Source organism: Leopardus geoffroyi, chromosome B1, assembly GCF_018350155.1.
Source record: "Leopardus geoffroyi isolate Oge1 chromosome B1, O.geoffroyi_Oge1_pat1.0, whole genome shotgun sequence".
Lineage (NCBI taxonomy): Eukaryota > Metazoa > Chordata > Mammalia > Carnivora > Felidae > Leopardus > Leopardus geoffroyi.
The window spans coordinates 113,685,402-113,700,208 of NC_059327.1; the positions used below are offsets into that span (position 1 = coordinate 113,685,402).

At 42.8% G+C, this 14,807-nt stretch overlaps 2 protein-coding genes across 5 annotated transcripts in view; one reads left to right on the plus strand and one right to left on the minus strand.

Annotated features, from left to right (window-relative positions):
* SEC24B (SEC24 homolog B, COPII coat complex component) overlaps positions 1 to 145 on the minus strand; it is a 101,263-nt gene extending 101,118 nt beyond the window's left edge. For all 4 annotated transcript variants that reach the window (XM_045470644.1, XM_045470636.1, XM_045470627.1 and 1 more), the window contains exon 1: positions 19 to 145. In XM_045470644.1, the coding sequence (XP_045326600.1) occupies positions 19 to 145 (127 nt within the window). The remainder of the gene's footprint in view (positions 1 to 18) is intronic.
* LOC123594059 (protein argonaute 12-like) lies at positions 119 to 6,751 on the plus strand. Its single transcript, XM_045470658.1, has 2 exons — positions 119 to 572; positions 6,711 to 6,751. The coding sequence occupies exons 1-2, from the start codon at positions 119 to 121 to the stop codon at positions 6,725 to 6,727; spliced, it is 471 nt and encodes a 156-aa protein (XP_045326614.1). The 3' UTR covers positions 6,728 to 6,751.
* The last annotated feature ends 8,056 nt before the right edge of the window (positions 6,752 to 14,807 follow it).

Here is a 14,807-nt window from a genome sequence, read left to right on the forward strand (position 1 = left end):
AGGGGCCGCCCGCCTCACCGTTCTGCTGGTGCGGCGCCGGGCCCGGGCCGGCGGGCGCGGCGGCTCCTGAGGCTGCGGCTCCTCCAAGCTTGGGCGGGATTCGGGCGCTGGCGGCCGGATGAGGGGATTCGGCGGGGGCCGACATGACGGCGCTGCTGGCGGCGGCGGCTCCGCTTCAGGGAGGTGGGCGGAGGGAAGGGAAGGCGGGGCCGGAGAGGCGAAAGGAAGAGGAAGGAACGCGCCTGGCGTCACCGAGGGAGTCGCCCGGGACCGCGGCCGGGTGTCGGCACTCCACCGGGGAGACCCGCTCTGCGGACGCAGGTGCCGGGCCCCTGGCCCGCCTCGTCGGGCCGTGCTGCGCGCCCCAAACCCTGAGTGCGGGGCTCCCGACTCGGGTGGCTCCCCGCACCGAGGCCTTGGGCCGCCGACGCAACGCCCCCTGCAGGTCGAAGCCCGGCAAGCTCAGGCTCGAGGCGGGGTCCGGGGCCGCGGCCTCCCCGCCAGCCTGGCGACTAAACTGCTCCGGCACCGGCGGAGCCCCGGTCACTTTGAGAGGGAAGGGATGGGCCCCGGTAGGACTCCCATCTGTGCGGAGGCTGCGCGCGCGGCGAGCCTGGCCCCGCGGGGTTGGGAGGGGGATCCGCGCCGCACCCTAGCCTCGGGGTGACATCCGGAGCTCAGGGCCACGCCGCACTGGCCTGACCCCACCCACCCTTCCTCCTGAACGGGAACCCTGGATTCACTTTTGGTTTTTCATCTTGAAATTTTCCCTCTCAATGTTAATTCTAAAGGAAATAGGACATTCAGGGTCCCTGTCTGTAGGAGATTGTAATCCTCAGCAAAGGAAGAGGAAACCTTTCTCTTTGATAAACACAAGGATCGAAATAAGTGCGTTATTCTAAACTTTTCCCACTAACTTAAATCTAGGGAAGGGGAAGGAGGAAACAGAGCAAGAGAAACTGGAAGACAAACTTTATCTTCCTCATTTTTGCCAAGAGTTGCATCATTCTGTTGATGTTTAGATGAGAAGCTATAGCATCCAAAGCAGAAACTCCGCCTGCATTATATACCTTGAAATCTTTGAAACCCTGGCCTATGCCAGCAGGCTAACTGGCAAGCAAATCTTGGACTTTATTACCCAAGTCATTTTTCCATCTTAGAACCCTTAGTGTGCTACCATCTTTATTAGAAATGAAATTGCTCAAGGGCACCTGATGGTGGGTTAAGCCTCTGACTCTTGATTTATGCTCAGGTCATGATCTCAAGGTTCCTGAGATCTAGCCCTGGGGTAGCCTGCTGGGGATTCTCTCTCTCTCTCTCTCTCTCTCTCTCTCTGTAATGAAGGCAAGCCCTATCTGTTTTAGGGGAGACTCCTAAAGAGGAGGACTGGGACCATGTTTCAGCAATCTTCCCCACAATCTTTATCATCTGAGCTGCTTCTTCTTGTCCACTAATTTACCATAGTATTTTCTATTTTCTAGAATGGTTATAAGAATCTTTTGCATGTCAGATCCTACAATTTTTTTTTAATGTTTATTTATTTATTTAGAAAGAGAGAGAGCGTAAGGGCAAGGGAGGAGCAGAGAAAAAGGGAGAGAGAATCTGCACTGACAGTGCAGAGCCTGAGGCAAAATTTGATCTCATGACCCTGAAATCATGACCTGAGCTGAAATTAAGAGTCAGACTCTTAACCGACTGAGTCACCCAGGTGCTTCAGATCCTACAAACTTTATGAAAATGTGTTATTTTGCTCTCTTGCTTTAAGTTCCATGACAGCTATCGGTGAAGAAAAGGATAAAGGCTTGAATGAGTGAATGAATGCTTGCCATGTGCCAGGCACTGTACTAGTCACTTGAGATGCGTATATATGTGGATATATATATATATATATATATGTTTCCATTTAGTCTTCAGAATAACGCAATAACTCTACGGGATATTTTTCTTATCCCCATTTTACCAGAGGAAACTAAGACTTCTAGAGTTCAGTATTAGCAAAAGTCATGAACCTGTAAATAGCAGAACCAGAGATCAAACCAAGGTCTATTTAGCTCCAAAATCTTTACTCCATTCACTACAAGCTATGCTGGGTTCATTTACATTTTTCTTCATAAAGCTATGCTAATTATGATATACTGTTTTGCTTGTCAAAGGATTTTCAGTTTTGCATATTTAAAATGTATTCCAGTATTCTTTAGAATGATGGATCTCAAAATGTTTGAAATGCAAATTAACAGGTCCCACCTAAGACCTACTGAACACTGGACGTGAGCCCCAACAGCAAACTCTACTGGTGATTCTGAGCTCATAGGAAAATATGAGAACCACCGCTTTTGAATAGCAAAGTTAAGGTGACTTGGTTCATTGTTTTTTTTCACATTGGGAGGTAATGCTCCTTTTCTTCAGGACGTCTCTTCAATTTTTTTGCCAGTCATTAAAAGTGATCGTTTTTAGATGTGTGATGACAGTGCCAGAAATGCCAAATATGGTAGTGCCTGTGTCGATTCTGATCGATAGGCGGTGTTGAAGCAAATGCTGACCTCCAAGTCTGTGTTCAGTGGGAGAGTGCTGTAATTGAAATTAAGCCCTTCTGCAGGTACAGGAGGGAAATTTTTGCTGAGTGTTAGATTCTGACACATGTGCCACTATTTGTCACCCCTAACTCAGGACTTACATTCTTTATAACAGAAGTTGCAGGAGACTTCACAACTAAAGACCTATGTGGATCTAAGAAGATGCTTGTGCAGTCCTTTCTCTGTTGTAGCCTGGCTTCCCATCCTCAGACAGGTTTTTTTTATTCTCTAGTTTTTAAATCATGTCTGACCTTTGTGGAACACCTTTTTTCTCTCTTGTGTTTTTTGTAATGTTTATTTACTTATTTTGAGAGAGAGCACATGTGCAAACATGAGTGAGGGAGGGGCAGAGGGCAGGAGAGAGAGAAAGACAAAATCCCAAGCAGGCTCTGTGCTGTCAGCACAGAGGCCCACGCGGGGCTCGATCTCAGAAACTGTGAGATCATGACCTGAGCAGAGATTGAGGGTCAGACGCTTAAACAACTGAGCCACCCAGGTGCCCCATACCTTTTCTCTTTTAGTAGCATTCCCTATTGGGTGTCTCTCTCCCAATATGAAAAACAATTTTCTTCTTTCTCCTTCTTTATCTGATCTATTTACACATTTATTGCATTTTCAGTAGGCCCGCACTTTGAGTAGCAAGATTCCAAAGGGCATCTTTCTATTACATTTACAAGTTCACTGGGGAAAGAAATGCCCTGCTTGGATGATACCAAGGGAACTACTTAGCAGCTGCAGTGTAGTCCTACCTAGCTCCACTTGTATTGATGTGGTACAGATTAAACTGGGTCTGGCACTTCCCTGGCTTTCTACAGCTGGTATTGGCAATGGACAGATGAATAAGATATAATCTGTTCCCAAATATTTTATGCAGGATCTTTTACATATATTCTTACTTTTTTATATTGGAATTTCTTGATTTTTTTTCCTATAAACTTGCTCTATTATTTTTCTTCTGTTCCTTGTGAATATTTCTTCTTTTTATTATGGCATTCTAAATTGAGTTCTACCACTTATACTGTGATGGGAAGAAACAGTTTCACTGACGTTTATATTATGTGATTGCTTATGTTTATGTCATTTAATTATCATGTAAGTCTCGAATATCTAAGACACAGCTAAGATCCTAAAAGAAAAAAAAAAGATGGGGATTATTAGGCAAATAATTACCATATAGTCAACTTGTGCACAAAACTGCATGCAGAAAATTCTGTCAAGTTATTACTTAGAAGATTTGGCTATTATTTCAGATATATAGTACTATAATTTCTGTAGCTATCCGCTTATCCAGCCCATAATAAGTTAGAAACAATGAATCACAAGATGGGGCGGGGAGGTACTATTGATATGGGCATATTGAGAGCAGCAATCGTTATCAGTGGCCAGAATAAATACAGGAAAGACAAGAAAATTGGCAAAACGGAAGAACTGAAAATGCACAGCAGTCTGAAGCAATTAGTTAAATTGAACAACCCTGTACATTCCACTGGGAATATGATAAACATAGCCCACAATTCTGCCATCTGAGAATTTCTAACCTCGTATTCTGAAGGGAATTGAACGAATGGAATTCCCATTTACTGAGCATCTACTATACAACTTGAAATCTCTAGGACATTTCTCTTTCTCTCTTGCACACACACACACACACACACACACACACACACATTCAGGAGACAGCAGGGATACACAACCTATTTTTAGAACCTTAGAAACTCTTGTACATATGATCAGCTTAGGCTTCTAAAGCCCCATTGTTCTAATATTCACAAGTCCAGAGTAAGTAGAAGAGTTTACCCTCCTAGGCCCCATATGCATGTTCACCAAACAGAAAGAGCCAGTTCTTTGAAGCTTTAGAACCAAGCTTACTCTTTTCTTTTTACTGGTAGCAAGTTGTAAAGTGGTGCCTCTCGAACTTCGATGTGCCTACGAATCACTTGAGGATCTTCTAAAATGCAGTTTTCTGATTTAGTGGATTTGGGGATGTCTTGAGATTCTGCATTTCTAATAAGCTCCCAGGTGCTGCTGCTGCTGCTGCTGCTGGTCCGTGACCCACACTTTGAGTAGCAGGGTTCCAAAGGGCATCGTTTCAATTACATTTGAAAGTCCATTGAGGAAAGAAATGCCCTGCCCGGATGATAAGGGAACTACTTAGCAGCTGCAGTGTAGCCCTCCCTGATCCCACTCCTGTGGATGTGGTACAGATTAAACTGGGCCTGGTATTACCCTGGCTTCCTACAGCGGCAGTACTTTCTTATGCCTTTAAGATACTGAACCCGCTCCTACTGGGTTGATGGGTGCCCGATGTTGACACTGATCATCTCACCACATATTCAACATTTGGGTCATTATTTTTCCTCTTGCTGATTATTGTTGTAGAAAAATGTTGTGTTGACTCAGGCTGCCATAACAAAATACAATAGACTGGGTGGCTTGAATAACAGAAATTTATTTCCCACACTTCTGGGGGCTGAAAGTCCAAGCTCAGGGTGGCAACATGGGAAGGTTCTGGCGAGAGCTCTCTTCCTGGCTTGCGGAACCTGGCCTTCTCTCTATGTCCTCACATAACACAGAGAGCTATGTCTCTGGTGTCTCTTTGCATAAGGGAGCCAGTTCTATCAGATCTGATCTCCACCATTCTGGTCTCATTTAACCTTAATCACCTCCTCATTAAAGACCTAGCTCCAATACAGTTACATGGGGGTTAGTGCTTCAGCATATACATTTGGAGTGGGGCGCAATTCAGTCCATAACAAATGGCATTTTTGTAAAGGCATGAGTTCACTGTTTGCCCTTCAGAATTGCTCCTACTTTCAAGTGGTTTGTCCCAATTCACTGTATATTTAATTATTATGAGTTTCCATTCTTAAACCTCTTTTATCTTAAATTCTTATTCTAAATACTGTCACCATTTTCACTGCTCTCTCACTGACATAAATGTTGAGATTTGGGGCATGTGTGTGACTCAGTCGGTTAAGTGTCTGACTCTTGCTTTCAGCTCAGATCATGATCTCACCATTGGTGGGACTGAGCCCCTGCATCGGGCTGTGTGCTGACAGCAAGGAGCCTGCTTGGGATTCTCTCTCCCTCTCTCTCTGCCGCTCCCCTGCTTGTGCTCACTTTCTCTTTCAAAATAAGTAAATAAACTTAAAAAAAAATGTTGGGATTAATATTTGTAAAGTACACTTTAAAAATGTAAACTCTGGGGGCGCCTGGGTGGCTCAGTCGGTTAAGCGTCCAACTTCAGCTCAGGTCATGATCTCACGGTCCGTGAGTTCGAGCCCCGCGTCAGGCTCTGGGCTGATGGCTCAGAGCCTGGAACCTGCTTCCGATTCTGTGTCTCCCTCTCTCTCTGCCCCTCCCCCATTCATGCTCTGTCTCTCTCTGTCCCAAAAATAAATAAAACGTTAAAAAAAAAATTAAAATATAAAAATGTAAACTCTGGGCACCTGGGTAGCTCAGTCAACTGAGTGTCTGATTCTTGGGTTTGGTTCAGGATCTCACAGTTTGTGGGATCAAGCCCCAGATCAGGCTCTGTGATGACAGCATGGAGCCTGCTTGGGATTCTCTCCCTCTCTCTCTCTCTCTCTCTCTTTTTGCCCCCTCCCCCGCTCTCACATGTGTGTTCTCTCTCAAAATAAATTAACGCTAATAAAATTTAAAAAAATAAAAATGTAAACTCATTATAGGTTCCAAATTAATAAGAAGATGACCTGGGTCAGAATTTCCCAACCCAAGTACCAGGGGACGCTGTGGGCTGCAATGCATTAAAAGATGTGCCAAATATCAATCCTCTTCAGGCATTGGAGGATTGTCCTGAGGGGGCTTTCAGGTGATCCCCAGCTTAGTCTCCTTGGGCTGCAACTTCCCTGTGTGTTTACCCCACAGAAATATTCTTATTTTCTAGCTGGGCTAAGCCAGGAAGGGGCTGGGAAGTGCTACCCTTGGCAAAAATTACTGTGCACAATCTTCAGTGCCATCTGCTGGAAGCAGGCAAAATTGATATAGTGTTGCTCCAGAAGGTAGATTTTTATTTATGAAGCTGTCTGAGTTAAAACATCATAAGAAGGGGTGTTTCTTTTCCTTTTTTTTTTTTTTTTAATTTTTTTTTTCAACGTTTATTTATTTTGGGGACAGAGAGAGACAGAGCATGAACGGGGGAGGGGCAGAGAGAGAGGGAGACACAGAATCGGAAACAGGCTCCAGGCTCTGAGCCATCAGCCCAGAGCCCGACGCGGGGCTCGAACTCCCGGACCGCGAGATCGTGACCTGGCTGAAGTCGGACGCTTAACTGACTGCGCCACCCAGGCACCCCTCTTTTCCTTTTTTTAAAAGTTTATTTGTTTTAAGAGAGACAGAGTGCAAGTGGGGGAGGAGCAGAGAGAGAGAGAGAGAGAGAGAGAGAGAGAGAATCCCAAGTAGGCTCGACACTGTCACACCGAGCCTGATGTGGGGCTTGAACTCATGAAACTGTGAGATCATGACCTGAGCTGAAACCAACAGTCAAACACTTAACCGACTGAGCCACCCAGGCTCCTGGATGCCTGGTGTTTCTATATTACAGGTTTAGTTCATTTTTTTTTTCTAGTTGAAAGGAAAAACTTCAATTACATTAGAAAAATCAATTGTGTGAATACAATTCTCTTCGAAACATGCCAGATTAAAAATGTCGAACATACTAATTCGGTTAGGATACACTTTTTAACAATCACTATGATGGCAAGTTTTTAAAGAGCTTGACATATAAAAATGTGCAAGAGTATGGGAGGAGGGGGTGGGCGAGAGAAGATAAATTCATGGGAAAATGGTAAACTTCCTAAAATATTAGAGAGTTTTCTTCTGAAGAGTGGTAAGTCTTCGCTTCCGATGCCAGACCAAGGACAAATGAGTTGAATTTTGATACATGGGATATGTTCAATCGGGATTCTTGGGAATCCTGGGGAAGGTATCTCCACAATGGGAGAGAAATTCAACTACATGTGCTCTACACTTACTCCCCATTTCGGCTTCCAGCACATGTCGTACTTGCCGCTTAGATTTCATTTGCTTTGATATTCTCAGTAATTACAAAGTCATTTATTAATATCCTTAAAGTCTTCAAAAGCATACCCAACTAAAATTCCAGTAAAATTTGAATCTCTATCGTGGGCCGAATTGTGTCCACTTGTAATTGATACATCAGGGAGCGGGAATTCCTGCCCCCTTGAAAGGCCCTTCTAACTGGACTAAAAATCAGATTGGCATGAAGCAGATTGACAGGGGAAAATCTGATTTAACAGCATATGTACAAGGAAATCATACAGGCATGGAAATTCCACAGACAGGCAAAATGAGGTATATATGTTATTCTGAACCAAGGAGAAAGTAGTAGGGGTCTGGGACTTGAGAGGAAAGGAATGTGATTCACAGGGTGATAAGAAGAGATGTTTGGTAATTAGATGTTTGCCCTGTCATGTAGATGAGTCACTCGGATAAAATTTATCTTTGCTAATAACTCTTATTCTGGAAAGACCCTCCAATTTAGATTCTTCTATGTAGTTAAGGGTGTGAGAAAAGTTTCTCCTGGGCCCACAAGGTCTCCATTGCTTGCCAAAGAGGCACATTCTCAAGGGGCCTGTCCGAACCCCTTCAAGTCCTAACCACTAATAACTCAGAATGTGACTGTATTCGGAGATAGAACGTTTAAAGAGGTAATTAAGGTAAAATGAGTGGGGCCTATGGATGGGCCCTAATCTAATAGGACTGGTGTTTTTATAAGAAGAAATTAGGACACAGATTTGTTTGCCCAGAGGAGAGACCATGAGAGGACAGAGAGAAGGCAACCATCTGTAAGCCCGAGAGAGAGTTCTTAGTAGAAACCTTATCTTGAATCCTTAATCTTGAACTTCAAGCCTTCAGAAGTACGAGAAAAGAAATTTCTATTATTTAAGCCACCTAGTCTGTGGTATTTTGTTATGGCGGCCCTAGCAAGTTAATACAATGTTCTTCCTATGGGGTCTTTTTCCTCTATATTTTGTTCAAGAATTGAAGTAGATTTTCTTTATTTTCTTGGTGCATAATTTCTTTCAAAAAGGTTTTTTCTTATAACAACTTTCTTCTCCAGTAATGAAGAGTAGAAATCAAGCAGATTCCTATACACAGTTGCTATGGAATAGACTAAAATAAATCCTTATCACGTTCCTGCAAACTTATATAATATTATGAGATTTAAGCTACAGGAAAGTTGATATGGGAGAGGTTATTTTAAACAGGAATTTCTCCCATGAGGTTTTCTCCTTTTAAACACAACAGCGTGGGTAATGTTATTTCCCAGAAATTCTCTGAGAACATTTCTCTTAAGAAAAACATTAAGGGGGCACCTGGGTGGCTCAGTTGATTGAACATCTGATTCTTGACTTTGGCTCAGGTCATGATCTTACAGTTCATGAGTTCAAGCCCCACGCCAGGCTCTATGCTGACAGTGTGGAGCCTACTTGGGATTCTCTCTCTTTTCTCTCTGCCCCTCCCCTGTTTGCTCTCGATAGCTCTCAAAATAAATAAAAATAAACTTAAAGAATAAAAAGAGAGAAAAACATTCAGGAGGAGAGAAATATACATCCTAAGGGATGCTACACGCTTCTCACCCAAGAAGTGATCTGAAAGCCTATCTTCTATGTGTGGCTGCTGTGTGGTTACACAAGAATTTATGGCTTCTCACTTTTATACCACGTGGGAATGAGGTAGTGAGCAAAGTAGAAGCAACAATGAGAGAACAGCATGGAAGGGTTTGAGGGATTGAAAGAGGAAAGGAGTTTTTTTAACTGTCATGAGGAGTGAGGAAACATATGTAGAGATATCGTAGGAAGCTTTCCTTTCTTTTTTCTTTTCCCTGTGAAAGACTTCCGTATTACGTCTTTAAGGAAACCTACTAAAGATCTTTATTTTTATCAAAGTTAGTCTCATTATCTTTGAATGAGACTCCCCCCACCCCCAGAAACTGGGTTCTGTTTGTAGATTACACAAACTTCCTCCAAGAGGCATCTTCTAGGCCCAGCTGTTCTCATTTCCTGGATCTAGGAAATTTCTGATATTTGAGTGAAGTGGGCAATTCCTGTCTACTTTCTGAGACAAAGAGTTCTTACTTTGTTCTCCATGGAACTCCAGTAGAGCTATAAGTTGTATAGCTGCAACCAGGTCATATAATCCATGTACTTTCTCTATAACTAAGGCAGAGAATGTCGGCACGTCTGGTATCTATTAATTTCCCCCCTAGCTGAAGTTTGGAAAATACGTGTTTTGAGACACACTCTGGGCTTGGGGAACATTTCTTCTTTGCGTGTGCATATGTGTGCACGTGTATGTGTGTGTATTTTGTTACTGTAATCAGCCAACTGGGAAAAAGCAACAAAAAATTTTAATGGCTGCAAATACATGAGTTCTTTATAGATACAAAATGTAGATATTTTGATGGTTAATCAGCATGTATGTAAACAGAAGGCATAGTCATAATTTTGTCCCATGATCATTGGGCACAAATAATAAGAACTGTATACAAATCACTATAACTAGTAAGCCACAGGTTCACTTTTAAAATAAGGTAAACGTTGGAAATAATAATTATTGCTATTTTGGGGCAACTACTATTTGCTAGGCATTGCTTTAGGTATGCTAGTATATTAATTCCACAAAATAGTAGACACTTAAAAACTGTATAAACAAGAAATCTGAAACTCAAAGAATTAAGAAACTCACCCCACGATCACAGTTATCTCAATCATTTAGTGAGTGGGATAAACAATGGAGGAAGTCACAGAGGAAGAAGGGAGGGTTGCCTGAAAGACTCTAGAATCCAGGTACAAAGGTAGTTCATCCAGTCTCCAGTAGCTAATGATATCCATAATGACGGTTTTCTCTTGTATGCTGTCATTGGGATGAAAAATAATAGGACATTTCAAGCATATTGAGGAATGCCTCTTTCAATTCCTCCCCAGCCAAGAAGGTTCAATAAGCAGATTACTGAGCACTTAAAAAATATGTGGGCTGGGGCGCCTGGGTGGCGCAGTCGGTTGAGCGTCCGACTTCAGCCAGGTCACGATCTCTCGGTCCGTGAGTTCGAGCCCCGCGTCAGGCTCTGGGCTGATGGCTCAGAGCCTGGAGCCTGTTTCCGATTCTGTGTCTCCCTCTCTCTCTGCCCCTCCCCCGTTCATGCTCTGTCTCTCTCTGTCCCAAAAATAAATAAACGTTGAAAAAAAAAAAAAATTTAAATAAAAAAAAATAAAAAAAAAAAATATGTGGGCAAACTTTACCCAGGCACTGGTGTTCAGTACCATTTTGCTTCATTAAAAAAAAAAAAAAAAAAAAAAAAAAAAAAAAAAAAGGGGCGCCTGGGTGGCGCAGTCGGTTAAGCGTCCGACTTCAGCCAGGTCACGATCTCGCGGTCCGGGAGTTCGAGCCCCGCGTCAGGCTCTGGGCTGATGGCTCAGAGCCTGGAGCCTGTTTCCGATTCTGTGTCTCCCTCTCTCTCTGCCCCTCCCCCGTTCATGCTCTGTCTCTCTCTGTCCCAAAAATAAATAAACGTTGAAAAAAAAAAATCAACAGAGAATGTAATCTACTTAGCTCACTAAAAACATAAAAACATTGTCTTTAGCATATGTAATTTTTTTACCTTTTTTTTTTTTTTTTTTTGAGAGAGAGAGAAAGAGAGAGTGTGAGCAGGGAGAGGCAGAGAGAAAAGAGGGAGAGACAATCCTAAGCAGGCTCCACACTCAGCTTGGAGTCCTACATGGGGCTCAATCACGGCTGTGAGACCATGACCTGGACCAAAATCGGGAATTGAAAGCTTCACTGACTGCACCACTCAGGTGCCCTTAAATTTTTTTTTTAACTGGGCTCTTATAAAAGCCCAACTTCTGAGGCTGTAAAATGCAACAGCCCTCTTCCATTTAACAATTAAGTTTAAAAACAAGTTAGAAAGTTCCACCTCTCCCTTTGGGCTTAACTAATTTTTCTCCTGCTTTGTGGAATAAAGCGTCAGCGGGCTTCCATCGCCATCTGGTGGACAATGTACAGTCGTGCTCTGACTTGAGAAGACTGCAGGACGTGAGGAGGAGGGTGATTAATAAGAGTTTTATAATAATGCAATTAATCTGAAAGGAATGCATGGGAATATAACAACTCCGTAGACAAAAACAGTTTATTTCTTGGTAATTATAAAGGGGGATCACTTTTAGGTGTTGGATCACAAACTAGGATGATGTGGAACCAAAGTAATGAAAATAATCTTTAGTCACACTCCACAGTGTATATCACTTCATAACTACTTCCAGCACCATGGACCAACTTAAGTAGAGATGTTTACTCAGCATTGTCATTTGAGAGGACAGGAAGTCTTCTATCTACATCCATTTTTATTTCTATAATCCCACTTCTCTTACACCTCAACTCTCAACATTGAGGATCTACTCTTTTTTGGTAAGATTGTTCTATTTTCTGTAATTAAAAAATTTTTTCATTTTTTAAAAAGTTTATTTTTTTTTTGAGGGTGGGGGAGCACATGCACCTGCAAGTAGGAGAGGGGCAGAGAGAGAGAGAGAGAGAGAGAGAATCCTAAGCAGGCTCATTAACATGAGTGCTCTTAACATGGATCCCATGAACCATGAGATCATGACCTGAGCCCAAATCAAGAGTCAAATGCTCAGCTGACTGAGCCACCCAGGTGCCCCCATTTCCTTTAATTTTAAAATACAGATAAGCCTTACGGGTATCACACATCCTTAAAGAGCTAGGGCGGAGGGTTGCCTGGACGGCTCAGTCGGTTAAGCGTCTGACCCTTGGTTTCAGCACAGGTCATGATCTCAAGGCTTTTCAGTTCGGGCTATGTGTTAACAGCGCGGAGGTTGCTTGGATTCAACTTCTCTCTATCTTCCTCTCTCTCTCTGCCCCTCCCTGGCTTTCTCTTTCTCTCTCTCTCTCTCAAAATAAATGAATAAACATTAAAAAAAAAAAAAAAAAGCTAGGGCAGAGATGTGGCTGGCAGAGGGAAAGAAGTGTGCAGTGCTCGTCACAGAATAGTTCCAAAACCCTGCCTTTCAGCACATTTACCTTGGTTAGATTGGCTGTGGGGCCCTTTCTGGTCAATGAGCTATGAATGAAAAATTTTAAAGTCCATATGATTCTAGGAAAGTAGTTTACAATTGACAATAGGCAGCAGAGTAAATCGAAAAATTCAGGGTGTTTTTTTAAAAATTAGTTTCCTTTGTTATTTTTCCATTAATACAACAAATGATACATTAAATATATAGCTGGCTCAATGTCATCTTCTCCCATAATAAATATATCACAAATGGTATGATATGTGATAAAATATAATAACATTACTTTTTTCATACTCACCAAAACATATTTAGCTATATAAATAAATGCTGTCTTTCAAAACAATTTGAGTAAAGATATGCTGCTAGTATGCAAATACACTAGAAATCACAAGCCTCCATTTGTCCCCAGCCAAATGCTGCCACCTACTGGCCAGACTTCACTCATTGGTAAGCTACCACTGAATCTGACCGGAACCTTCCAAAAAAGCCTCAGCCCCATAAGTAGTCATATCTGTTATGAGTAGGGGCAAGTTTTAGGCCCTTCTAGTCTGCCAAGTCACATCCAAGCTGACCCTACCCTCCCTACATTGCATTGCTGACGATTCAATTTAGGGCCAGCCCTTAATGGTCGTGCAGGATCCCTCCTCCCACCCAGACAGGATTTCCTCCTTTCAAGCTCTGACCTGGGTGGCTTGGTGTGGGGCATGATGCATTAGGTTCTTCTTGTCTAGTTCCATTTAGTTTCCTTTCCCTCCGAACCTCTATCCTCTACTCCTCCATGCCCCATAGTCACAGGCTTTCACTGCATGCCCCTTCAGTTGACTGAACTCAGAGTAAGCACTGGACACAAACTGAGTAAGCCAGAGTCCCTCCAACCTGCCATCTGGGACACACAAAAATAATCCAGTCTCAGTTATTCTAGTTTGGAATTTGTCTCAATGGAGGAGCTGCAGATTCTGGAGCTGTAGGAGGCCATTTTCAACCATAGGGAATGCTTACCAACATTTCCCTCCTGTGCCTTATAATTCCATCACGGCTATCAGGGAAGAAAGGAAAGGAGGAAGAGCATGCAGGAAGGTATGAAAGATCCCTGTAAGTGGAGGACAAAGCCAAGAGGATGCGTAGAAGGGGCAGAGCCAGGGATGAAGGGCTCGGTTCCAGCCCAATCCATAGTTTCAACCACAATCCTACTCCTCATAGAAACCCCCACCTCAGAGAGAGAGAGAGAGAGAGAGAGAGAGAGAGAGAGAGAGAGAGAGAGACTCCCCTCCTTTCCAGGTAAGCTCATTTGTTTCTGGCACCCAAATGAATTTGAATGAATACCTCCAAGCTTGTTGCAGGCTTCCTGATAAAATTATAAAAGGAAATGTCTTCACAAGCCAATCATACATCAGTTCGACTTACATTAAAATCACCTTTTATGAGTTTGCTAAAATTGATACAGCAAATATTCAGAAAATGCTTATTCTGCAAAACACAATGCTTGTCAATCACAGGAATGCAAAGATTAGTAGGAACTAACTCTTTGGGAGAGCAAACAACAAGAAAAATAATCATAGGTAATGCATTCCATGACAGGAGTATAAATAAAGTGGCTTGGGACAGAGAAAAGAGTGATTTATTCAGATTTTTGAAAAAGCTTCATTTATCAAATGCTGAAATACTAGCAACATGCTGAGAAGTGTGTTGTGATCTGGAGACACAATGCAGAATAAACAATCTCTGACTTCAAGGAGCTTAACTTTTATCACAGAGTAAGTGGAAATGCATTTGGCACCCAAGGGAACAGCTAACCAAGTGCTAGATGTAAGAAGGCATTCAGAAGAGGAGATACGTTAAACTACTATGGAAAGGTACAAAGGTTAAATAGGATTAAACAGAAACGGAATAACAAAGAAAATCTCATGGAGGAAACTGCAAGTACAAAAACCTGGTATTGAGACAGTTCTCTCAGCAGCATTAGATTCTGTTTTCTGTCCTGGCTCCTGCCTGGTTTCTTCTCAGTCTTCTTGGTCCTGAGTTCCCTCTCCTTCTCTTTCCTCACTTTCTCGCTAGCGGTGTTTTAACTAACAAATATCTTGAGACCTGAGCTGCCGTCAGTGAGTCCTGTTCACCAGCTGAGGTCTGTGTCCTCCATCAATTTTCTGGATCCCCTGGTGCC

Excerpts from the sequence above, each read along its gene's own strand:
- LOC123594059 (XM_045470658.1), top strand. The coding sequence starts at position 119 with ATGAGGGGATTCGGCGGGGGCCGACATGACGGCGCTGCTGGCGGCGGC.